This window comes from Peromyscus californicus, unplaced genomic scaffold (assembly GCF_007827085.1).
Source record: "Peromyscus californicus insignis strain IS unplaced genomic scaffold, ASM782708v3 Scaffold_7__1_contigs__length_154581171, whole genome shotgun sequence".
Classification (NCBI taxonomy): Eukaryota; Metazoa; Chordata; class Mammalia; order Rodentia; family Cricetidae; genus Peromyscus; species Peromyscus californicus.
This window is the reverse complement of record NW_026294595.1, coordinates 136,330,365-136,356,484: the sequence shown is the minus strand read 5'-3', so window position 1 is coordinate 136,356,484 and position 26,120 is coordinate 136,330,365. Positions and strand designations below refer to the sequence as shown.

Sequence of the window (26,120 nt, the reverse complement as noted above, 5' to 3'; positions counted from 1 at the left end):
GTGAAGCCCAGATTCTTCATTTACAAATTCAGAAGTCATGCAGTTGAGTTCTGGTCTGGCTGGTCTAATCATGATGAGGTACAACTGGAGACATGGATGTAGCCCTAGCCAAGGCTAGGAGGTGCTGAGAGGGTGCTGGCTAGACTTCCCTTGGCACTCATTTCTTTTCTGTGTATCCCATGCTAAAGCTATTACTATTGTTTCTTCATTGGGGCCTTGCTATGTGACAAGATTCAGGTTCCAATGATACTTATTGGAGGTGCTCGGCAACAGCCCTTAGAATAATGGTGTTTCAGGAACATCCTAAGCCTAGGTACAAAGAGCTGTGGGCTTTGGAACAAGACTCTGTGGGCAGAATAAAGACAATGAGACATAACAGCCACCTCCTAGAGTCACTGACTGGGCCCTGCAGCCTTGAAACCCCTGAGGCCGAGACAGCTCACCCATGGAGCTCATGCCACTGGTGGCAGCCAACAGATGGTGTGAGAACAGGAGCTGGAGGCAGAGCAGGGTAAAGCTGTGTGCTGAATACTCACCATTCTGGATGGTGCCTGGTGAGGAAAGGAGGGGCAGGCTCTGGGGACATCTCAGCTTCAGAGACCAGAGAGTTCTAGGGGCTGATGGTATCAAGGACATCTGACAGTATGATAAAAAAAAGCAATAAAGTGAATAATGTATGCCCCATGCTTCATACATGTTATGGGGAAATGCTCAGCATTTCACTTTATGAGCTCATGTAAAATTTCCCAAATCTCTACCAAGTCAGGTGCTGTTCTGGTTTTACAACTCAGGCGTCTGAAACTTAAGTGACTAAAAAAAAAAAAAAAAAAAAAATCACAGAACTTGGAAAGGATGGTACCAGGATTCAAACCCAGGCCTCTCTAGGCAGTCCAAGTTTATTTACCACACCGTCTGCCAATCTTAGTGAGCACCTATGATGAGCCAAGTCCTGGAGATGCTCCAGCAGAGTGACTTAGGGCTGTGTCTCAAAGGCCACATGATTTCAGAGCTGTGGCTCCATTTCTTTATCTGCAGAACAGAGATACTAACATTGCCTAGCTGTAGAGAGAACAAGGGAGATAGTCTCCATTATCTTACGCATACATTGCTGTTATGAAAACCTAAAACAATTTTATAGACAAAGAAACTGAGACCCAGAAAGGGCCAGGCAAATGGGCAAGCAGCAGCTATGGCCAGGCAACAGCAAGGATTTCTGGGACAAGTGAAGAATAGGGAGGGAGGTAGTAACTACCAAGGCCTCCAGCTAGAGGCATCTGAAGAGCCAAATAGCATTCATAAATCCTGGCATATAATGAAGCTGAGATAGAGCTAAAAGGCTGGACCCAATTGCACAGCAAGCCCAGCTGCTGTGACAACCCAGAGCAAGAGGTGAGGGCAAAGAGCTAAGGAGACACAGTGCTAAGATCCCTTGGACCTCACACCCCTCCATTCAACCTGTTTCAGAAGGACTGTGCCTGCAGGTTAAGGTCAGAGACCCCAGTAGCTGATCAGGGATGCTGAGTGCAGAGGGCTTTCTCTGGTTCTGTTCTTAGGCCACACGTGTGACTCCAGAACTTGATGCAAAGTGAACCAGACACTCTTTAGTCATGGTCCATTCAAAGTATGACAAGAAACAAGGCAGTTGGCCCACTATTTTTTGTTGCATTTTCTTTTACCAACCTCTCAACTGAATACGTAGACTTTGTCCAGACGAGACATGCAGAGTTCTCTCTAGCAGCACTCAAATGCTTATCCTGCCTTCAAAACAGCGGTTAGTTGGGGAACATCTATGGCTGAGGTTTTCATGACACCATTTTCACTCGTGGGATATTCCCGTTAGGCCAAGGAGAAATCAGGCCACAGTCTTGTACTCAAACCACCATCAAATTCAGATTCAGAAACCCAGTGTTACCCATCTCCTCTCTCTCTCTCCATCTTTGGTATCTGCCATCACATGTGGCTGATGCTGCCTCTAAGATGGCTCCTGGGTCTCTCTCCTTCCTCTCTGCAGTGCTCATGCATGGGACCACTGAAGTCTTAGCTAACTTAGTGCTATGGCTTCCTGGTTGGTATAGCTATCTTCCCATTCCTCCTCTTCCAGCGTGTCCTCCCCACAGATGCCCAAGTGATCCTTCAAAAAGAAGAGTCAGATCCTGATTAACACATGCCCCCAGCTTCCCCTGCACTGTGGGATGGACACCCTGTCTCTGCCTTCTCCATCTCTCTGACTTTATTTCCTCCTTTGCTCTTTTTATCTCTTCCATACCGATCACATAAGTACTTGCCTTTCTCACCTCCTGCCCTCCTGTGGTCTGTCTGTCTAAACCTGTGGGAGCGCTGCAAAGCCTGTTATCTCAGAATCTACAGGAAATGGTCGGCTGCCTCCAGCCCTGAGTGACGGTTCTGCTTCAACTTGGCACTGTCCATAGCATAAGCTTCTCTTGGAGCTGTTTGAATTCTGTCAACTTTTTCCTTCTTCTCAGCAAATATGCAAGTGGTTTTTCTCTTAGCCTCATGCATGTACAGTCAGATAGAAGGGTAAGAGGTTAAGGCTGATAGAGCATGTGGCAGACACAATGTACTGTGTCTGTCCTCCCATCCCTCTTTCTGCCTCTACATGGTGACACTTCATACATCTTACCCAACATGGTCTTTTCCAATTTTGTGAGAACCATTGTGAGTTCCTGAGCACTGATTTTTCAGCCTACTAGGAACTCTTCATGGCCTAGTATACCGCCTCCCAATTGTGCTGGGCCTGGACCTGCTGAGCCTGAAGTCTTCCCTGGTTTTGCACAGGGCTGGTTCAGAAGAAGTCATGTGTGAGCAGAGTCATGAGGAGAGACTTGGTGTGGCAGTGTGACCAGCATCGGCCATTCTCACAGCTCTAGTCCCACCTCTACTCACATCAGCCCACCACCTCTACTAACAGAAGAGCTGGATTCCCACCCATCCTTTGGGGGAAAGGAATAGATCTGTTTTAATCCCAAACACACTGATTCAGTGTTTCCATTTTTAAAAGCCATGATTCAAAGGCTAGAAAAAAAGAAAACACGTTCATGGTGGATTTGACTGGAATCTCAACAATTGCTCCCCTGCTCCTGCTGGTTTATCACCCTTGCTTGGGTTAGTTGAGCTAATCTGAGTTCCATGCTGCCTGTTTTCTGGCTCCCCTCTCTGATCCTGCTCACACTTCCTCTAATCCTTGCCATGGATTTCTCCCTCCCTTCAGGGTACCTTCTCTCTTCTCCAAGCCCTCTGATGCCTACTGAAAACTTCATGTTGCAGAGGCATAATTTGGACTAAGCTGCCCCAGCTGGCAGATCTTTCTTTGTCTCTTTTCCTACTTCCTGCCCCTCTGAGTCAGGTAGCACAATCATCCCTTGAGGGATCAATTTGTCTAGAGTTGTTTAGAAAAAAAAAAAAAAGAACTTGCTTTTGAATAAGAGCCTTAGGAAGCCTAGGTCCCCAGTGCACCCTGCAATGCTGTTTGGGCAGGAAACCAGGGCATGTTGACTGTCCTGAAGGCCTATATTCTCTTTAGACTGTGTCTGAGCAAGAAGTTCTCTCTTCTCTCTTGGTATGCTGTCAGTGGGCCGTGACCTCAGACAGTGTTTGCCCTTTACTTAGTGAATTTCTAAGATTCTTATCCTGTTTGCAGCCCATCAATGGGCTGCTTGTGGCGTCATGACTCAACTAAGCTGTATGTCAAATTGTGTCTCCCAAAAGATATGTCAAAGAGGCAACCCCTAGTGACTGTGAGCATATACTTATTTAGCAAGAAATAGCTCTGCAATGTGACTAGTTAAAGTGAAGTGAGAAAGCAGACCTTAAGCTAGTATGACAGAAGAGGCAAGTATCACGTGAAGACACACTCAGGAAGAATAGTGCAATGATAGTCTAGGCTAGAATCGCCCATCTTCAAGGTATGGAATCCCAGGACTGAAGACCAGGAGCGAGAAGAAATGAGGAAAAGGCTTCCTGATCTCTGAGAAACGTGTCCCTAGTGGCATGTCCATTTTGGACTTCTAGTCTCTGGAAGTCTAGGAATCCATATCTGTTGTTTTAAGCAGCCACATTGTTATCAGAGCTGTAGAAGCTCATATGCTTACCAACACCATGAACTTGAGTTTGGGACAGTGGTCTGTGGTTGAACCTCAAGTGGAGAGACCTCCACTCTGAAGAGATCACAACCAAGCATCAATATCTGAGAAAGTCTCTGTGACCCACCCATCTCTCCTCTGGTGTACCTTCATTTGTTATATCATACATTTGACTAAACTAGTCTCTGAGCCTTACCTTTCTGGCGTAGTTTCTGCCTTCCATGTGTCACTAGTCATGGGATTTGCTCTTGGCCTTGCCCTGCCTCAGCCTTTGCTTCACAGTCAAGGCATAGGTCACCTGCTTTCCATGCCCTGAGGTTATAAAGCCTACACAGCATTCCTGGCTGGCTTTTGTACTGTCCCACACTGATCCTAGGAGGACTTCACTTGTTGCACAGTTGCCCCGGGCCCATGCTCAATTGCATAGCAAGAATTATAACCAACTCACTGTGGCAATGTGCTCTCTCATGCCAGCTGCCTGCGAAAGTCTAAAGGGACTACTGCTTTGCTGCAGGGCATCCTCAAGAGTGTGAGTTCCCTCCTACATCTGTTCTTCACACTCTATTCTTAATCCCCAGTGCAGGCTGTGGGTTCTCCTGTTGGTGATAGCTATATGGCATTGAACCCTCTGGTCTCCATGGTTCAATGCACAGATTTCTGCAAGCAAGAGGTAGTTCTTGTGGAACCACAGGACACCAGTGTGGGGAGAAGAAAGAGGATGCTGGACTATGGCAGGATTGCCTGCCATGCGTGTCACAGCACAGACAACATGTGGAAATCAAGTGTGTAGTCTAGTTTTGCATAAACAGAACTGTGCATGCAGTCTTCCGAGACATATTTCTGTGTGAGCATCCAGTATGTGAGAACATTTTCAGTTTACAAGTTCCTTCTCCACCAAGAAGTGAGCTCCATGATGGCAGGATTATTTCTTCATTAACTCTCATGTCCAACACCTCACAGTACCTACTATCATTGCTATAATTGCAGCATCTCTCAGGTTAGGCCACGTCCAGGAAATGTCTAGGACTTCCCCTCTGTGACTGAGGGTTGAATTGGTGCTAATGAGTATAATCCACTTGGGGTTCACTTGAGTACTCTAAGTCCATGACCCCGACCTAAATTTTGTTTCTGATCAAGGTCAAAGCATAACTCTAGATATCATTTGACCTCTCTCCATGGATACAGACTGCCAGCTCCTAAATCTAAGCCAAAGGCTGATGCCTGACCCCTGCTTTGGATTTAGTCCCCCTTCATTACATCCTAATTGTTAACCTTGGCTGTGACTTGACCTTTGTGAACCTAGTTTACAAAGTGTATCTTCTTCCTGGTTTTGGAAACAGCTTTGTACCCAAATGTAGTTTGGCTTAAGGTCTTGTTCTGACAGCAGATCAAATCCATTCTCTAAATTTGTTCCTGGGTCCTGGCAATGCACGTAGACTAGACCTCTCTGGAGCTCAAAAGAACAGGTGAAGTCATCTGGAGATATAAGGTATTTCCAGCCCTTGCTCTGCTAGGGGTGTGTCAATCATGCTTATGTACAGAGTCCACTGCATATGAATACTTTTAAGAAAGTCAGGTGCTGAATTTTAATACATGAAAAATATTTTGTGATAAAGGCACTTTCTTGCATGCAGAAGAGAGTCTCTTAAGGACCTACCTCATTGCACCATCTTATAGAGCCACTCACAACCAAGCTAGAATCTGACCTGTGGAAAACATTCATTATACAAAACAAAGTCCACCTAGAAACATGAAGTCAGGAGATGCATGGGTTGAAGCAGAATCAGCACTGGGGGAACAATTTATTTGAGTGGCCAAAGGGCTTTCAAACAATCAATTAAAGTGATCCTCATCTCACAGGGTGCTAACCTCCATTTAAGACTGAAAATGAGGGCACCTCTGTCAGCACTATTTAGCAGATTTAGTTGTACAGGCTATGATGAAGTCACTTTTAACCTCTTAGGACTGGCTAGGTAATGTTGAAGGAGTATGTGATATTAGAAATGTGCATCTTCTTTACACCTAACTCAGGACTTATTAAATTACTTTCTGCAGCAAGGGTAGAGCTATCTGTGAAAAACTTGTGTCTCTATGGTGTTTTCCAGCTCCTGACATTGACTCCAAGTTAAATCTTGGCTAAATGCAATTACTGTCATATGATGAATTGAGGCAATTTATTTATTACTTGCAAAACATCTTAGGTGATGTCACTTGAAAGAAGAATAGAATAATCCTTCTTAAGTACTCCATTATCAACCCAATCCACTGAGTGAGGAGGTTCTGTTCTGTGGTGTGGGGGAGGGCAGACAGCAATATAAAAAAAAAGACACCAACCTCAAAGAATGGTTATTGGAAACAACACAGAAAGTGCTCACCTAAACTTGAGCTAACATGTCTCTCTATGAAATTAAAATGAGGTGCTTTGGTTGCTAAATATCAAGAAAGGTTTTGGTAAGAAAGCACAGAGATTAATAATGAAACTAAACTCAGAATATTAGGCACTTTGAAATGGTGGTTGATATACAAGGGAAGTGAAAAGAAAAAGAGAAGTTAAGTTGAAAAGGTCAGGTTTAAATATCACTTGAGCAAAGCCTGTATAATTTAGCTCATATAACAAGATTCACATGACATGTTCATCAATCCCGTGGATATTAGAATAAGGTATGCTGGTTGGAGGGCACAAAGAGAGAATCTTCAAGCAAAGGCAGGTATGAAATGGAATTGCTTGGTATAGCAGGTGGCAGACCCAGTGGGGACAGATATAAATACCTATGGCAGGTATTTATACAGAGTTGGTTTTATCTAGCTGGTTGAAATAAGATTCTTGATTTCCTTAATACTCATCTCCCTCTAGCTTCTAGGTATCTGAGGGAAAACAGCCAGTTTGGGGCTGAGCAAGCTCTCTCCCTATTTAGTTAAGAAGTGGCAGAATAGTGTAGCAGTTTAATAAGAAGAAACTGGGCATCTGACTTACAGGTTTTGTAGGCTCTGCTGGCAGCTGCTGTTACCTCATCCCTTTGAGCTTCAGTTTCACCATCTTTGAAATGATAGCAGAACCTGCTTCAGAGTTTCTGTAAGGCTCAAAGAGGAATTAGAGGTAATAGGCTTAACACATGGCTGTAGTTTAAACTTGACCACCCAGTTTATAGTTAATTATATTAGTGTTCTACATGTGGTCATGAATCCTGCTCCTATCGACTCTTATGTTGCCATCTTCTGGAAAGCCCCAGCGTTACATGTAGCTGTCATACAAGCCAATCATATGTCTTCATTGCGGCCCTGACTTTGCTGAAATCAAAACACAGTAGGAGACATTCTCCAGATTTATGTATCCTGGTAACTCTCAAAAGCAGCAAGGAGTGGAATCAGGGATCACGCACTCATAGAGAGCCAATGTTGCCCCTTTCCCCATCTAATCTATGCCTGTTCTTCTATATTGTCATGTCCTGCTTTGACATCCAGGTATTCCCTGCAGGCTTCCTCTCCTGGACCACCATGCCCGTGACTTCTGGACTTATCCAGTGGAAGACCCCAGTTAGAGTTGAAAGAGAAAAGTCCCAGAGAAGCTCCCTGGTTTAGCTTCAGGCCTTCCTTTGTCAGAGTTTATGTCTGTCCCAGGAGCCTAATTCCCCCAAAGGTCTCCTGCAGTTCTATCTCTTGCCCTCTGGCTGATTCACTACCTTCTGTTTCTCCTGTCTGGGGTGGGGAATAGCTTCCTGATAATTTTACTCTCGACTCCCCAGTATCTTCTGATCCTGGGTACTAATCCCCTGGTCCAGTGGCTCCCTTTAAAAGGTTTGGAGTTGCTTCCCTTTTCCTGGTTGGCTGCTGACTGATGTGGAACCTGTACTGGTTTCTAATTATCATCCCTTCCCTCTATGAGTAGGAAGGGTTGGGGGAATCTGATTTAATCATCTAGTCTATATTTTTTCCCTGCATCAACATCACACTCATTATTGAAAAAATATCTGAAATACACATCTTTTTCATTAAAAAAAAAGTCTGCAATAACATTTGTTTCTCCCCAGGCTTCCCGCTCCCCTCCTGTTCACCACAATTTCTACCCTCAAAGGCTGCCAAAGTAGTTCATGATCACAATTACAAATACTTTGAATGCTTTGGGAGGCAATTTGTAAAGTCTAGAGGCTTGAATCTAATGAAGTAGCCAGATGCTCTCTCCCCAACTTGTTTCCTATCTTGGACTTCAATTCCATCTTAAAATAGCCTGTCGTTTAGAGAATTCACTTTCAGCCAAGTCAAGCGCATATATAGTGCGTACCTGACTTTAGCAGAGCCGGGAAGTTACCCAGCTTCCTTATCTGTTCCCTGTTGTCTCCACTTGGCAAAACATCCATAATCAGAGATGCCTGCTATGCTTAAAACCTTCCCTGGCATAGTGGTAGCAGCTCAGAGTGAGGGTTTCAAAGGTTTTTCGCTGCTGGGTGCCAGATACACGCAAAGCCAAAGTAAAGACAGAGAAACTCTTCAACAAAAGAAGTCATTAAGTAGACAGGGGTAAACTGCCAGCACAGTAAGATTTGCCTGAGATAAGCCACACTGGGGATAATATGCCCTTGGATAGCTGAGAGGCCACTGTGTGTTTTAAAGAGTGTGGCTTTTAGGAACTGCCTCCCTAAGAGCCAGCCTCCTTTCTTTACCGTCAGCAATGATCACCAGCACGGGTTACACATCCACTGGGATTTACTTGGGTTTTATCAATTGCAATTAGATGTTCTTCATCTGTGCCTTCTATTTTTTGCTGCATATCTTTACAGGGACAATTCTCTGAAGTACAGCTAAGCAGTTGGGCCCGATGCCAGTGAGAGTGCTTTGAGGGTGAATCATTAATCCCTTGTTGCCAAATTATGTTATTGCTGCCATCAAGTCATCCAGATGTAAGCCTGATATGGGCCCTGCCTATCTGAGCAGAGTCAAGTGCATCACTCTGGGAATGGGGACTCTGCCTAACTTTATTCGAAGGACTTGGATAAAGCCAGGTAGCAGACTGCAAGGAGGTGTGGCCCCAGCCTCAAGTTCCCAAAGCTTACAGACACCCTGAAACCAGTTCCCAAATTGTTGCATCAGGACATGGCATGTGCGCAGAGTTTGTCAAGCAATACCTGATCCTGAGAAAAATCTTTGAGATTTTAGGATTTTTCTTTCAATTTTTATGAAGGAGGACATTAAATCACATCGTGTTTCATTGATTTGATCAAGGTCACTTGACTAGTTAGCAATGAAAGTCAAGGATTTCTATTTGAAGCTGGTTGCTTTGGGCCAGTATCATAAAACCATAGCATTTCAATATCAAATGAGGCACCAAAGTCATATAGTCCCCTCTGCTCAATAAGGTGCACACTATGCCCCTGGAAAGCTCCTTTTACTGTAGTGGGTGACATGGTTTCTGCCTCTGTGAGGAACCTGGGAAGTGGCAAGGCAGGAAAGAAGTCCCAGAACTATAAGAATGACAGGAGGATTTCGCACCAAGAATATAGACATCACTGAAGTTAAGGGACACCCAAGTTAAGATGGGGAAGCCATGTCAACTGATAGTGAAAGAAAAATCCCGGTCCAATGAATATGTGGACTTAACGATGGTGATGGCTTTGGTAAGCATTCAGGATTGCAAGGAAGTCAGAACAGGTGGTAGAGTAGGAGCCAGCAAACACAGAAAATCTACCTCTTCAATGGATCTTGGGAATGATGACTATTTTCATGCTGTCACTTGTGAAGGAGCTCCACCCTCATTGGGTAAGGAATCCATGGTTAAAATCCAATGAGGTGGTTGCATAATAGCATGAGAGAAACAGAGTGCTGGGCTCCAGTGGGTAGCTTCCTTCCACATTGAAATGTTTCACTGTGTGGTCCCCTAGTCAATTCTACATTCTGACCTTTTAAATTAAAGAGATCAAATGTGTTCCATCTTCTACAATGACCTGTTGGTTGACCAGAAAGCAAGAATTGAATCTCATCAGAATAGAATCTCTAGATAGAAACATTCTGGTCTTGACTAATGCACTTTTGAGGTGAGTGATCTGTGAATTTTGCCATACTTTTGAGCCACACAGAGATTTCATCAAAATGTAACCATTACTTCCATAGTCCTAGGGTAGAGCCTGTGAGTCTGAAATTTTAATAAGCTCATAGGTGATGCTGGTATCTTGATTGTTGATTCACTTTCTACATAGCAAATCTCTTGGGTTATCTTACCCCTGGGGATCTCTCTTAGGTGGTTGAATGTATAGTTAGACAAGATTCATCAGAGAGTTCTGATGAGTACAGAGTAGCATCGACCAACACTGCCCTTGCCAACAGAGGTCTTAGGAATCCCTGGGGAAAATCAGAATGAAATAGTTGCTTTGTAGCATTGGAGAAAGCAGGAGGGAGACACACATGGCCCTCAGCCTCACATAGGGATGTAAAATTGAGAGTAGGGAGATGCCTCCAAGAAACTAAGCACTCTATATTAGTTACTGAGTTTCTATATTCAAGAATAGACAGCTAGAAAATAGAAAGTCATGTGTAGATTGGGAACTAAGGCTAGGAGGGGATAAGACTATGCCAGTGGTTCTCGACCTTCCTAATGTTGTGACTCTTTAATACAGTTCTTCATGCTGTGGTGACCCCCAACCATAAGGTTGTTTTTGTTACTACTTCGTAACTGTAATTTTGCTACTGTTATGAATTGTAATTTAAATATCTGTGTTTTCCAATAGTCTTAGGTGAGGTTATGAAAGAGTCGTTTGATCCCAAAGGCATGGCAACCCACAGGTTGAGAACCGCTGCTCTAAGCTTTGAGGAAAGAGGAGAGGGAAAAGGCAAATGACTGCTACTTTGAGAAAACTAATGTCGCCTTTGGGAGTACTCAGAGCTCAGAGGGCACAGCTGTCTGGGGTTCAAGGTCAGTCCTGCAGCCTCATGTTGGAGAGAGCTGAATTAGTAAGCTGAGTTCACAAGATTGTTTTTGATGACCACATCACACAGGGGCCTCAAGGAGAGCCTTAAAGTTTATCTAATTAGATAACTTATCACCTGGTGCCTCATTGCCAATTCTGATATACTTGGATTGTGCTCAAGCTGGGTCCTGTGGAAGCCAAAGGTGAAGAGGATGCAGCCAAATCCCATTCCTTTTCTCAGTCCCAGACTAAAAGACAGAAGTCATCTGAGTAAGAGACAGAGTCTGCTAGGGACTGGCATTTATGCTAAGCAATTCTTTAGAGGATTTCCAGTTCTACCTCTTGGAATATCCCTCTTTGGATTTCTGGGACACTGAGTCAGATAGGCAGTCTTTGATTTACCAACCTAGATCATGGCACCTGTGGAATGATGGTCATCTTGGTAGGCAGCCCTATGAGAAGCCAGCCCTGTTGTGCTTCCCTATAACTCTGAACTCAGCTCTCATTCTGATTACCAAGCATCTACAGTGCCAGCCAGCCCTGAGCACATAACGCTGACTGCCAACAGAAGTGTCACTGATACTTCCCATGTCCCTATCCCTCTGTTCTACTTCTTGGGTCACCCATAGATCTTGTCTTATCTTTTCTCCAGAGTCGTTCTCTCCATATGTCTATTGCCTTTGAATTGCCAATGCCATTCATTTACAAACAGGAAAGCACGTCTCTAATGACTAATGAAAATTATCTCAGAGAACGCTTAAGTGAAAGTTGAGTTTTCTGCATGTTCTTGTTGTCATATCTGAGCCTGAATGGACCAGAAAAAGCATGGTCACCATGGAGTTCATGCTTTCAGCTCTGAGGCCTTTTGGTTAAACTCACAGAACTTTTCTAAACTACTGGGCTGTCACGTTTCACATGACTGCCCACAATCTGAATGCTTCTCTGTGGCCCTCAAGTGAGTACTATTGGTTGGTCATGGTCACTGCTAAAGGGACTCCTACCAGAAAAATAATGGTCTTTGGGCAAAGGTTTCCTAACATTTAACTAAGACCTTCACTTACCTTGGAGCATGGCACCTGATCCTACCCTGGAAACAGTTTATGGCACAGCCAATCATTCCCTGCTTCATGAAATCCATCTTCTGTTGGTTCTAGGACACCATCCTCAGCCGGGTTTTCTTTCCCTGTCTGGATGTTCATGTTTTGTCTGCCTCTGCCCACCGGACACTACTGAGCTACAAGTGTCTCTTCCAGGCCTGCTTCTCCTTTTACTTGCTATTCCCTTCCTAGGTAATTGCATTAAGTCCCATGCTGCAGATACCATCTGTGGATATTTAAGAATTGATCTTTTTATCTACAGCCAAGACTTTCCCCCCAGAGCTCTAGACACTCGCTTTTAGCTACCTACCTTCAATTTCAAATTACTCTAAACTCAAGCATGGTTTCACTCTAGCCCCCTTTTTGTGTAGTTCTCAAAGCTGTAAATCCCACTATCATCTACCATGTCATGCAAACCAAAACCTGTGGCCACCCTTCTGATTTTTTCCTCCTTTATTCCCCTCCCTCCATCTATCACCAATTTTCACTATATTTATTTCAGGTAATTATCCCTTTTATTACATCTCCAAATCCGCACTGCTATTTTTTGAGTCTTTGTGACTATCATCATCTACCTGGGTGCCTACAGTAATCTCCAAACTCATTTCTCCAAGTCAATTTGTTTCCACATTGAAGTTGAGATGATGAGATGATATGCTAGAAGCACAAATCTGATCCCATTAATGCCCCATGAACAGTGTTTAGATGGCTGTCTGTTTTGCTTGGGCTACAGAACAAAACCATCATCATAGTGTACAGTGACATGTGTGACCTAGCTCCTGCTTCCCTCTCCAGCATCTTTCTTAGCTTTTTGGCACCTTTAACACTACATTTCTGCCATACACTAGGTTCCTTGCCAGTTACACAGCCTGACCCAGAGTGTCTACTATACTGCTCCTGTAGGCTTCCATTGTCTAGCTACAGCCCTGGAGCTCAACCTGCTGGCCCTTTCCTCCCAGAAGTGACTTACTTCCCTGTTATGCTCTTTCCAAGGGATCATGTGCCTCTCTGTCCAAACCCTTAACAAAGCCGAAAGTTGCTGTCTTAGTTAGGGTTTCTATTGCTGTGAAGAGACACCATGACCACAATAACTCTTATAGAGGGGGAAAAACATTTAATTGGGATGACTTACAGTTTCAGAGGTCTATTCTATTATCATCGTGGTGCAACATGGCAGCATGCAGGCAGACATGGTACTAGAGATGAAGCTGAGATTCCTACATCTTGACTTGCAGTCAACAGGAAATGATCTGTCTCACTGGGCATGGCTTAAGCATAGATGAGATGTCAAAGCCTGCCTCCACAGTGACACACTTCCTCCAACAGGACCACACCTACTCCAACAAGACCACACATGTCTCCTAATAGTGCTACTCCCTTTGGGGGCCATTTTCTTTCAAGCCATGAGAGTTGCCATTACTAATTATTGATTTACTAAGTATATCCTCATGGTTACAAACATCAGTGATTTCAAACTCTCTGAAGACAGGGACTGTATCTGTTTTGCTCATCACGATGTCTCCAGATACCTGCCACTGGTGGATGTTTGCAAATACTTATTTACCTAAGGAGTGGGGAATAAATCTTATTAGACCAGTGACAACACGGATCTTACATAAGAAGAGGCTCTCATGGGATCTCATCCTTGAACTCCCAGCCTCTAGAACAGGACTTTGGAACAGGTACTAAGCAAAGTTTAACACCGCCAATGATTCAATGATCTAGAGTTAACCTTTCCTCTAATTCTGAATATAAACACTGTCAGTATTGGGGAGCCTTGTGATTTGAGGTGCTATCTTTCTTTTGGGCTTGGTACATTGTAGACTAGCTTTTTCTTAGAAATCATAACTTCAGTCTCATAAGCAGAGGCTACTCAGGAGCCACTCAGAAACACCCCACTCTGCAATATCAGACTTCCCTAACTAAAGATGTGCTGGCTATCCCTGCATGCACCAGGAAGTCACTGGGCTGCAGAAGAGTGGAACCTTGTCAGACAGCCCTAGGGTTGGGTGAGTTGGTTAGTCTTGCCTATATGTGGTGGAAGTAATGAATAAAATATATCACCTTTAATCACTTCTAGGGAAAGGCTTTTTGACCATACAGAGACTATAATTCAGACCCAGCACTTGGACACACAGGAGCTCAAGACACATAACTGAGTGAATAAATAAATCATTCTGCCCTCTGCACTTTTCTGTCATTCCACAACCACCACAGTGACTGTGAGGAGGAGTCCTTTGCTAGACACTGGCTTTGTAGCAATGAAAAGGACACAACACCTACTCTTGAAGGCTTCCCATTCCTACCAAGGATGCTCAGCTAAGTAAACCAGTTTGCCAAAGTTAACTAAAGTTTGAGGAAAGTGCCTGGAGAGAACATGCACTCTACACTCATAAGCAAAAAAATAAATAAATAAAAATTGAGAAGTATCAATATGCCGGAGGCCTGCTCTAAAACAGCAGTGAGTTTGGGGAGTCAGATTCGCAGTTCTGTGTTGAAAAGCAACCTTTCGATTCAATGCTCAGCGAAGTTCTATGAATATATGACTGAAAGCAAGAGAAAACTCAACTTGGTTCCATGTGGACAAATGTGTGCGGGCAGAGACATCATCCCTTTAGCCAAATACGCAAACAACCGTGCACATTTAGTGAGCCCCTCTTATGAGTCAGGATCTGCGCTAACATAGAAAACAAAGATGAAAGAGGTATAATGCTACCCGAGAGGAGCTTGCAGACCAGTGGAAAGACAGATGTGAAAACAAGCAACTAATAATACTAGTACATTGTGGTAAGAGAGATTGTGAGGTATGTGCAAAGGGTATAAAGTGTTATCAGAATTTAGAGGAGAGAGAAACTCTGCCAGAGGCACAGGAGGCCACAGAAGGTACATTGGCTGATGAAGGATAAACTGGTGCTGATGTTGCAGAAAAGTAGAGATGAGTTTGGAAAAAGGTGCTTCTGACTTTAAACTGCCTCACGGGGGAAAAAAAGCGATTCTAATGGGGAAATAAAGACAGCAGGAGAAAATTGCCCTAGGATGCTGGTAGCCCATGGACTACCTCCAGAATGTCTAAAACAGGAAATTGCCTTCCATTCTTAGTAAACACATGAAGAAGCTAGGCTCTGCCTTTCTTTGCTTACTTACTTTTGCTAAGGAACAAGCAAAACAGTCGTTTGAAGATGAAAGATGAGGGGTTAGGGGCTTCCAAAGCTCAATTCAAGGTTTCTCACCCTAAGGCCTAAATTTGGAGTCACCAACCTGGGGGATCTTGTTCCTGACATTAGCATCACTCATGCGACTTCTAGCAAGGCCTTTCATTTTTTTTGGCTTTTTGCTTTTTGCTTTTTGGGTTTTTTTCCCCATATATAAAATTAGAAAAACAATGTCTGTCTTTGGAATTGTCTGTGAGGATTGCCCAAGTTAGAGTCCTGAGTCACCCACACAGGCCTAAGGACATAATAAGCGGCCAGTTCCTTTACCAGAGGTTGAGCCAACAAGTTAGCATATAGTGTCACACAACTGCCAAAATTGAAATATTCATCACGTTTTCTGAGCCCAAGGCAATTCCTTTTAATCCACTATTTTCCCCCTACTGTTGGCTTCTTATAAAAAATAAAACAAAAAGATCCCTTAGATCACAGTGATTTTAATTGTTACTTTAACATAAAGCTATTATTTTCATTACATAATCTGAAACATAATTCTATGAACCCAAGAACTCAATGGTAAGCCAAGGTTTGAACACTCATAGCAAAGCAACACAATGAATAAAACCTTATGCTCCCACATGGCAAGTATGAGAAACTCTTCTGATTGCTTAGAAAATCAGTTTCTTCATCTCTGAGAGGACATCATACTTATCCCAACCTCTTAAGGAATTAATTCTCAAAGGGGATCACATAGAACAATATATCCGAAGCTCTCAGCACAGTGCCTGGCACATAGGCAGCTTTAATAAGTAGACACTCATGTCACCGTCACTATTGCCTGGTCACATGTGAGCCTTTTTAACATCTTCCTCCTTCCCTTTTCCTCTCAAGGTGCCTCCACCCAGAACTCTAACACTGTGGAGCCAGAGAAGCAGGTGGACAACACGGTGAAGATGGCAGGTGTGATCGCTGGCCTCCTCATGTTCATCATCATTCTCCTGGGTGTGATGCTGACTATCAAAAGGAGGTGAGTCTTGGCACTGCCTAGAGGATCCTGCTGACCCCATGACTCCTCACTACCATGTGGCCAGGCAATTTTTCTGTCAATTATTGTCCAGTAGAGCTTTTCCAATAGGATCCTTGAGTTCCTTGTGCTATTGCTTGAGAGACATGTGTTGCCTCCTTGGCAAGCGGCTTTGAGAAGACCAGCTTTTAAGGTGCTCAGTGATTCCTGTTGCTCCCTTGTTGTGTCATGAAGTCTGGTTATGATAAAGTAAGTCTTCTCGGAATTAGCTACTCTGTGGGATTTCTGATGCCCTCAAGATGGTTGGGGAAGTCCAGGAACGCAGATGAACACAGTAAAATAATGAATGCTTCACCATTTCTCCCCCGCATTTCCTCAATACCCACTGGTCAAGAGCAGCCTCTCATGCTGCTCTCAAAGCCTCCAAAGGAGTGATACTCCACAGATTTTCCTTGAGACGCCTTCCTACTCCATGTCTCATCAAACCTTTCCAGACGGTTATTAGCACTTATTATCTTCTGTCAGAATGTTTCCTTGGGCACCTATGGGCAACTAATACAGTTTTCCTTATGTTGTATGTATTTTCTTTCAAATCGCATTGCTGATGAAAGCAAGGGAGTCAATCCTTCTTTTATTGCCAAGATTCAACCTCCCATCCTCATCCTCTGCTTAAGATATAGTCACAGGATTGAAGATAACACAAGGAAATTAAACAGAGGGATAGAAAATGCAAAGCATGAGTATGAGCTAGCATTATCATTAAGAATCATTATATATTCCTCAAAATTGGGTCCCATGACCATCTCTGTTTAGTCTTTACCTGTCACTGTATTGGCACACTTTACTTCCCATTTCTGTGTCTTCTCAGTTTCACTGACAGGCTTCAGTCATGGCCTCTATCTTCCCACTTTCCAGGCAAATCTAAGAAGGCATCAGCCATATTATAGTAATATCTGTTAGAACCCCATCTTTCACTGGGTGGTGGCATACGCCTTTAATCCCAGCACTGGGGAGGCAGAGGCAGGTGGATCTCTGTGAGTTCGAGGCCAACCTGGTCTACAGAGCAAGATCCAGGACAGGCACCAAAACTACACAGAGAAACACTGTCTCAAAAAACCAAAAAAACGAACCCCATCTTTCCACAATTCAAACAGTACTTTATGTTAGTCTTTAAAGTTCCACCTGACACTGGAGCTCCGCGTTTGGTTAACTGTGGCATTCAGGACAATAACAATGATAAGAACCAGGGAATTTCTACCATCTTCAAGTTTAAAGACACTTTGGAACTTGTTTCCCACCAGAAGAAAGAAACTAAATCCCCCCTCCAAAGACAACTCTAGCTTCTACTCAAAGAGTCACATGAGTACCAGTGATGGAAAAAAGATTGAAAAGCAATGTCCTTATTTCCAGTCGCCGATGACTCAGAAATGGTGGTGCTGCCTTCATCAATGCAGCCAGCCTTTTCTCAACCATGAAGCCACCGGTATGTCCTTGTTTGTCCGTCTCTCATAGTAAGGCTTTGATTCAGCTAGTCTTCTTCATCACCAGGATATCTTCTTGCTAGGACTTGGTCTTTAATTTATATATTTTATCTAATGCCACCATTTCTCTTCTCACATAACCAGTAACTCATGCAAGAGTTAAGGTTCTCAACTAGCTATTAATTTTCCCATTGTAAAAAAAAAAAAATCTAGAGTGAAAGGAAAGTACCATGTTATTATCAGGAATACAGAGACTTCAGAAAGCTAATGGTAGCACTTCCTTGTCATGCCATCATCATTGATAAAACATAGTCTTACTGTAGGTTCCAGGGACTAGTCAATCAGCCGCTATTATCTGAGGTAGAGCATGCACTTGGAGTTCTCTAGGAGTGGTAAGCATACTGTACATATAAGATCACTGACAAGTTTCTTAGCCTTACAGATGTGTTAGAGGCAGAGGTGAGTCTGGGCTTGTCTACATGGGAAAAGTGGCCAATTAAATGGAATTGAATATCTTGAAATTTTCTGATTCTTTGCCACTGATTTGTAAGTCAGATATGTTCTTCCAATTTTGCTCTTTCTAAAGCCTGGCTTAACCTACGTCACCACTGACTGTGAGCTTGTGAAAAAATTTCACTTCCTTCTCAGCAGCTATTTCTGAAATGTGTGATTTTTCTGGGAGGGAGGAAAGAAATGGATTTCTGTTTCTAGGGTGAGAGTACATAGAAAGTGAGCCTTCCGTGTAGTTTTAACCTCTTCCGGGGGTATCTTTATCACCTCTCATGTCTATAAAACTGTCAGACACAACCAACAGGTGTCATGTGATCACCATTTCACCCCCCAAAGCAAAATTTAGACGCTGTGGCAATGCATAGCTTGGGGATGCTGATCTGTACTGGCATGCATAGTATATGGACATGTTTCTGCTGGTTGATGAGAATAATTCACAGATGAGGTGAAGGAGGGATGGGGGCTAAAGAAGAATAGAGGAGAAATAGGAGAGAGGGGAGGGAAAGGAAGAAAGAGAAGGCAAGGCAGAGAAGGGGAAGAAAGAAATTCAGCACAGGCCTGCCTCTTCCTACTAACCCACAGTGTTTTCCCATGTCTAGAGATACCTCAAGGACAGTGAAGGCCACAGTGAATTCATTCTTTCTATGGAATTCTTCTGATTCCAGCTCTATTTATAAATATGGGGACATTACTCAATTCAGTCTGTTACTAATCTGCTGCTAGCAAATATGCTACCCATAGCAACCTGAAAGGGAGAAGTTTAAAAGAACAGACACACTGGAATAATGAATGAGCAAATCAACCCAGATCAGGTTCCCTGTGTCAGTCTCACTGTTACCTACAGTTCCTGGGTTCAGGGGTTCTCAGGGGGTCAAACACCTGCTTGCCATCACATGCCCTTCACTGGTTTGAGCTTGACAGGGCCATCTCTTTGCCCCCCATGGTTATCAACGTAGTGACTGTTTTTTCTGCTCCCTATGTCTCTAAGTTTGAGTTGAGTCCATCTCAGATCTTTCCAGGCTACAGCCACAGATGTTTCCATAAACACAGATGTCCCCAGATGCTCCCTCTTGGGGGTTCACCATCATTGATGGTAAAGCTCTCTTCTCACTCTCCAAACAATATGTCTTATTGCTAGGTGTTTCCTTTTTTAACAAAACTAGAAAGCAGGCAGAGAATGTACTTGGATTGCAAAGGATGAAAGGAGGGGCTTAATGAAGAGATTAATTTATACTTGGATGACTCAAGAAAAGAGAAGGAAAGGGAAATAGGAAGGAAAAAATCAACAAAACATGACAAATGTTTTGTAATCTTTCCTTGTACTTGTTTTATAATGGAGAGGAGGGTCTTTAGAGATAAAAGCCAAATGGTGATGACAATGGAGGTTTAAATAAGAGTTTGTATGGTTCCCAAAAGACTCAAGTTAAAGTTTAGAATTATTTTTGAGTCATTCTTAACCAATCTTCTTTGATTGTGGAGCTATACATAATCTGGGCATTATAAAATCTGGACCCTGAGCCCTTCCCTGACACACTTGATTTCCAATGTGGTTTTAGCCATGCTCTCTGCAAAATATCCATCCTTATTTTCTCTTTTGCTTCTGGGTCTACCAATGATATCTAGACTTTAGATGTTCCAGAATGGATGCTCTAAGACACATGCCATGCCATCATATAGTAGCACATACCCTTTCTGTTCTGAGCTCCTAACGATGAGAAACCCTCGTTGCCAGTGCCTTTCTGCAGTCCAGAGTTCATTTTACCCTTTCCTTTCTTACTTTGGAGTCATTCAACTGTCTCCTCCAGAGAAATAGGCAAGCAAGATGTTGTGAGGCAGCCTAGATTGTCCTTTAGCCTGATACCATAGAGCACTGGATACTTTCAATGCAAATTAAGATAGAAAACACAAGTTTTTGTGTCTTAACCAGTACGTCTTGATGGTTGAGGCTGTCATTAGCCACTCCCATCCCATATAAGGACCTCTACAAATTACTGTTTTGGGGATGTTCTACTTCATGCCTATGCCCCCAAGTTTCAGGCAGTTCAGTGTTGTGCTGCTTTGGAATTCACTTCCTGGGTCTGAGACTGGAGTTTGTTATAGTTTCTTTTCTGCCACTGTGATATAGAACAGTCTAACCAAAATCAACTTAGGGAAAGAAAAGGTTTATTTCAGTCTACAGTACAGTCCATCACTGAGGGCAGTCAGGGCAGGAAATCAAGCAGGTTCTTGAAGGCATGCTTGCTAACACAAAAATGAGAGTCAAAACAACAAACAAGAACAATAAGATAAAACATGCCAAAACTAAACAAAAAGCCCACAAAAACAGAAAACATGGAGTGCATTAATACACAGTACAGTTCATTTTGTGTTGCAGCCAGTGTTTATGGGACTATTCAGACTTTGTTCCATATACCTATGTGAGGAATTAGACTGTCTGATACCAACAGGAACACTCATCACACACTGTACCAAACTCATTCCAAAACTGTCACCAATGTGCTAACAGCAATTCTGCAAATAACACTCACACACTGACCTAATTTCTTCATTTTCTGCTTAAACTGCTGAGTGTTCCGATTGTCACCCTTCTAATGATCATAATTGCGTAGATCTGTTGATGCTTCTATTCTGTTGATGTTTTCTTTTCATAAGTGGGAAATGAAGTTCAAAGAGGTCATATGAGTTGGCCAAGGTGCTGGGATAAGTTTAGAAATAAATCCAGACTGTGGTCCCAGAGCCCAAGATGCTAATTTTCACCAGTCCTGCAAGACTATCAGAAAGCAAACAGATCATAGAGGTTCAGGTTCGGATACTACTTTCCCTCTCTTGATTTTCCTTCACTCTGGCTTTGGACTTATGTTTCCCCAAATGAAATATTTTGACATATTTCTTTGCCTACAAGATTCTTAACACTGTCAAACGTTCACCCCCGCGTTCTTCCGAATATGACTACCGAGTGTAACATCCCAGCAAGGTCTTCCTACATTCCAATCCCAGCAGGATGGCCAAGTGACAGTCCCTTGCATACAGCCCCTATGCTGCCTGCACTAGTCTTCCTCTGTGTATTCATCACATAACCTAGTGGGGATTATTTTGCTGGCCTGAAGATGGAAGAGGCCATGAGGGTAAGGGGCTTCTGCTTCAGGCTTTTCTCCCTAGAGTTTCCTGGCACCGTATCATATATCCTTGGACATCCACTGGGTATTTCAGAGTCAAAGTAGAAATCATTGTCTAGCTGCCAACCAGCTCCCAGTCTTGTATCTCCAGCTCATTGACAGGCTCTGCTTTCTATCCTATTTATCAACCACATGAGGTTTTATCACCAGGAATTCTTCTAAGCCCACATCTTGGTGTTTTGATGGTCAGATATTCTCACTGCCTTGGCTCTTCCCAAGGTAGACCACTAATGTGTCTACTAGCTTCTCTCACTATGATTGCTTCAACCCATCCATCCCTCCACAGTACCCAGAATAATGTTTCAAATTTCAATGCACGCTCTCTAGCCTGCTGTCTAAAGCATCAATGACTCATGGTGGGGGTGGGGGGAATGTGCAAGTTCTACTCTTTGGAAAACAGTTTCATGAAGTTCTACCCCGACACTCACTGTGATTTTCCAGGTCCCCTAGTGTCACCCTGATTCCTGTAGATATATTTGTGAGCTTCATTTCTATCCAATGCTTGTAGTTCTCATGTGACCTTGTATTACCTATATAAAGGTCAAACTCTAGTCACCTCTCCAGTAACCCTTTCCTGGCCTCACAATCTGGATGTCCTCTGTGAAGGTCCACTTTATGTTCTCATTCACCACTGTCATCTGTAGTCACACTTTATCTCCTCCACTGGATTACCAGCATGTATCCTGACTTCTCCTTCTCTCAAACATGCCCTGCAGATACTGGGAATTTCCTACAATAGACAAACAAACTGAACGGAATATCCCAGTGAAATTAAAACAGATGAGGGCCAGCACCATCTCTTAATGAGTATATTATCATTCAGAAAATAGACACAAATGTGAGCATCCAGTATCAGTGGTGTACCAAGTCCTAATACACATGAGGTAACTCTGGAGGACACTGTTCAAAATATCCATGGTCTGTGCCGTCAGAGACCACATTGTTTAGAATGAAAAACTAAATAAAAATAAAAGAGTGAGGCAATCAAAAAACCTAAGTTTCATTGGACCAGCTAAAAATACAGGGCATATTATTGGGTTATAGAATGTCAGACTACTGAAACACAAAGTGTTAGAAAATTGCTCAAAATCACATGACTCTGTGACAGTATTGTGTCTCAACCTTAGGCAGTCTGATGTGGAAGTCCATACTCTTAAATAACACTATCTAACCTGGATGTCATATAAAACAGGCCATACTAAATTGAGATGCTAAATTGTGTGGCATAATTTTAAAAAGGTCGTTGAGGTAAGAAAAAAAAACAGATGAAATGTATCACCTTATATCTACCTTATACTAAATACTAAATGATTTCTTATCATAGGCTCAGAGAAGGAACCTCCCCCGCCACACACACACCTTTCTATTTGTGCTGTCTTGAGCAGCTACCCAGTCTGGACACTTGGAAGCTTGTTTCCAGTTGCTCACACTTAAGTCACTTATTGATTTTGTGTCTTAATCACCCTTCACATTTACGTCTTATTTCCCATCTCATGATCATTGTGAAGAAAGTCCTCCACATCTCTTGTCTTGACTCTTGTTTTATCTTCTGTGGCCACTGTCCATTTCCCTTCCTACTTTTTCTTTACACTGCTCTGAGGATCATCCATCTAGAATAAATATCTGTTCATATGGCTTTGGGGGTTTCCCTGTGACCTTTAGGATGGAGACAAAGTTCCTCTGCAATATCATGACATTTGTACTTTACTCACTACCCACTCATATAAAACAGGTCCATATACCTGAAATGCTCACTCACAGGCTGGCTTCTCTGTGACTACAATTCAAGCATGGTAGATTCCAGTCTACCTTATCTTCTGTCCCCACCGCCAGCTGTGTGGCCCCACATCTCCCTATCAGACTCTCACTATGGAAGAAAATATAACAATGCTTGGTAACATGGACTCTGGAAGGAAGACTGCCTGGATACTAATACCCACCAGCCATGCTACTTACCCACTATGTGAATCTGGGAGAGTTACTTCTTTGAACCTCACATTTCTTGTCTGTAAAATAAGAATAATAGTGTCTCATAGGGCTAGTGTGATGATCAAATGAAGTAGTATCTGATATGTAAGTAATACCCTATTGTTTAAAAAGTAAGGTTTTTTTTACTTCTTATTTTCACTTATTCTTTGAGAATTTCACTCAATGTATTTTTTTTCTTTTTTTTCTTTTATTTTACAATACAATTCAGTTCTACATATCAACCATGGATTCCCTTGTTCTCCCCCCTCCCGCCCCCTCCCCTTCCCCCAGCCCACCCCCCTTTGCCCCCTCCTCCAGGGCAAAGCCTCCCCTGAGGACTGAGTGTATTTTGACCATATTCACCCTTCTCTCCACTCCTCAAACAACCCAAACCCCTTCCCCACCCACCCCACTTTATATTCCCTTTAAAAACAAACACATCAAATAGAGTTGATGCTGCTCATATACCCTTGGCTGTGTGGCCTTCTACTGAAGCAGGTTAGTCCCATTAGGGACTACACCCTTAAAGAAAACTGATTTTCCTCCACATGTATCAACTGCCAACAGCTCCTCAGCTAGGGTGTGGACTTTGCGCCCACCGCCTCTCTTCATGACGGGATTCTGACTGGCTTGAGCTTTTGTGGGTCTTGTGCATGCTGTATCACCTGCTATGCATTCATCCATGCAGCTACCCTGCTATGTGTATTGTTTCCTTCTAGTCTCTACCTCCTCTTACAATCTTGCAATCTCTTAGGCCCTCTTCTGCTATGGTCTTACACTAGTATCTGGTACATAAATGATTGCCTTCTATTTAAGTGGTAGCTATTATTATTGCCTCCTCTATAATTTTCTTACCTGGCTTTCATATTAGACCAGGTGGGTTGGATTAGAATCTCATTTGTCTATTTATAGGACTTGGCAGAGACAGGTATATTCGTAGACACTCAGGAAATTTTTTTAGATTAATAATTAAATGATGTTTGAGTAGATGATGAATGTGCTGTTGGATGGATGAAGGGCTAAGTGAGTGGATAAACAGATGAATGGGTTGGTTTGTGCCCTGGGTTGATAAATAGAAAGACAAATTGTTAGGTGGGTGGGTGGATGGATGGATGGATGGATGGATGGATGGATGGATGGATGGATGGATGGATAAGTTTATGGGCTAGATAGGTGGGTAAATGACCAAATGTGTGGTTACATAGACAAGTTAGCACTTTAAAAATGATATACAGCAAAGAGAAACTCTACCTGAAGTGTTGTTAGGCAGCTAAAAGGCGATTCTGCAGTATGTGATTTATTAAGTTTGGGATATTGGTTTTTTTCCCTTCCTAAGCACAGCTGTCTTTGTGTTCAGGATTTTTGGTTTCAGGCAATCTGTTATCTGCAATCTTACTGTATCCCTGTAAATTCAGACCTTCAGTAAATCTTCTTCAAGGTTTAGAGAATACACACATGTAAACTGTGTTGTGGTCACAGAGCAAATATCTGTGACTTTGCAGCTTGGTTAAGAAAAGATTACCCATTATTAGAAGATCACGGATCATTGACATTCTAGGAGTTTCTTTGACAAGAGACAGCACTAGCTTTGGCGGCCTCCAAGATAACTCAGAAAAGCTTTTGGGAACAGGCACTCTGTTTAAATGGGAGGAAGGAAACATGTTGTTAGGAGGTGAACCTTAAAAGTTGAGAACAAGCCGGGCGGTGGTGGCGCACGCCTTTAATCCCAGCACTCGGGAGGCAGAGCCAGGCGGATCTCTGTGAGTTCGAGGCCAGCCTGGGCTACCAAGTGAGTTCCAGGAAAAGGCACAAAGCTACACAGAGAAACCCTGTCTCGAAAAACCAAAAAAAAAAAAAAAAAAAAAAAAAAAAAAGTTGAGAACAAAAAATTCAGAGGATCAGAATACTGAACAGAGCCTGCTGCCTAAGAGGAAGTAGCTGCCAAGAGAGAAGAAGCCCAGCTCAGGAGAGAGCATTCCAACTTCTCCACAGGTGCACAAAAATCCTTGACCAAGTGAGGAGTGCCCTCTCAGAGCCTTGGATTCCTCAAATAAAAGTAATAGTAACAATATATACTTTTGTAAGGAAGATTCCAGAGCTGAGGCATGGGGCATCATCAGGTCTGGTCCATTTTGGGGGCCCTGTTTTCTTATGTCCTCAAGCAGTGTAGGTTACATGGTGGTAAAGAACATGACCTTTGGAGAGATGATGTCATCAAATATGGATACTGGTTGTGTCATCTTCACCTCATTTGCCTCAGTTTACTCTCCTACAAAGTGAAGATGATAGTATCTATCTCTTTGGATAGTTGTAAGGGAACACATTAGGCCAATCTATGATAAGGGCATAGGACAGTGTTGGTACCTAGTAAGTGCTACCTGTATATTTGATTTCATTTTATTATTATTGGTAACTATTTTCACTATCCCCTAAAGTTTATTCATTGTCCCAGTGATGAAAGAAAGAAGCAGCATTTTTTTGTTTGTTTTTTTGAGACAGGGTTTCTCTGTGTAGTTTTGGTGCCTGTCCTGGATCTCGCTCTGTAGACCAGGCTGGCCTCGAACTCACAGAGATCTGCCTGGCTCCACCTCCTGAGTGCTGGGATCAAAGGCATGTGCCACCACCACCCGGCAGAAGCAACAATTTTTATATCTGTAGATGAGGTGGGAGATAAAATACCTTTCATCTGTCCTTAGCATATTCCAAATATAGATTCATA

At 43.0% G+C, this 26,120-nt stretch overlaps 1 protein-coding gene across 18 annotated transcripts in view; it reads left to right on the top strand.

Moving 5' to 3' along the window:
* The window catches only part of Ptprt (protein tyrosine phosphatase receptor type T), a 1,101,940-nt gene that overhangs the window by 910,244 nt on the left and 165,576 nt on the right, over positions 1–26,120 (top strand). For all 18 annotated transcript variants that reach the window (XM_052726074.1, XM_052726080.1, XM_052726075.1 and 15 more), the window contains one exon: positions 16,134–16,269. In XM_052726074.1, the coding sequence (XP_052582034.1) occupies positions 16,134–16,269 (136 nt within the window). The remainder of the gene's footprint in view (positions 1–16,133; positions 16,270–26,120) is intronic.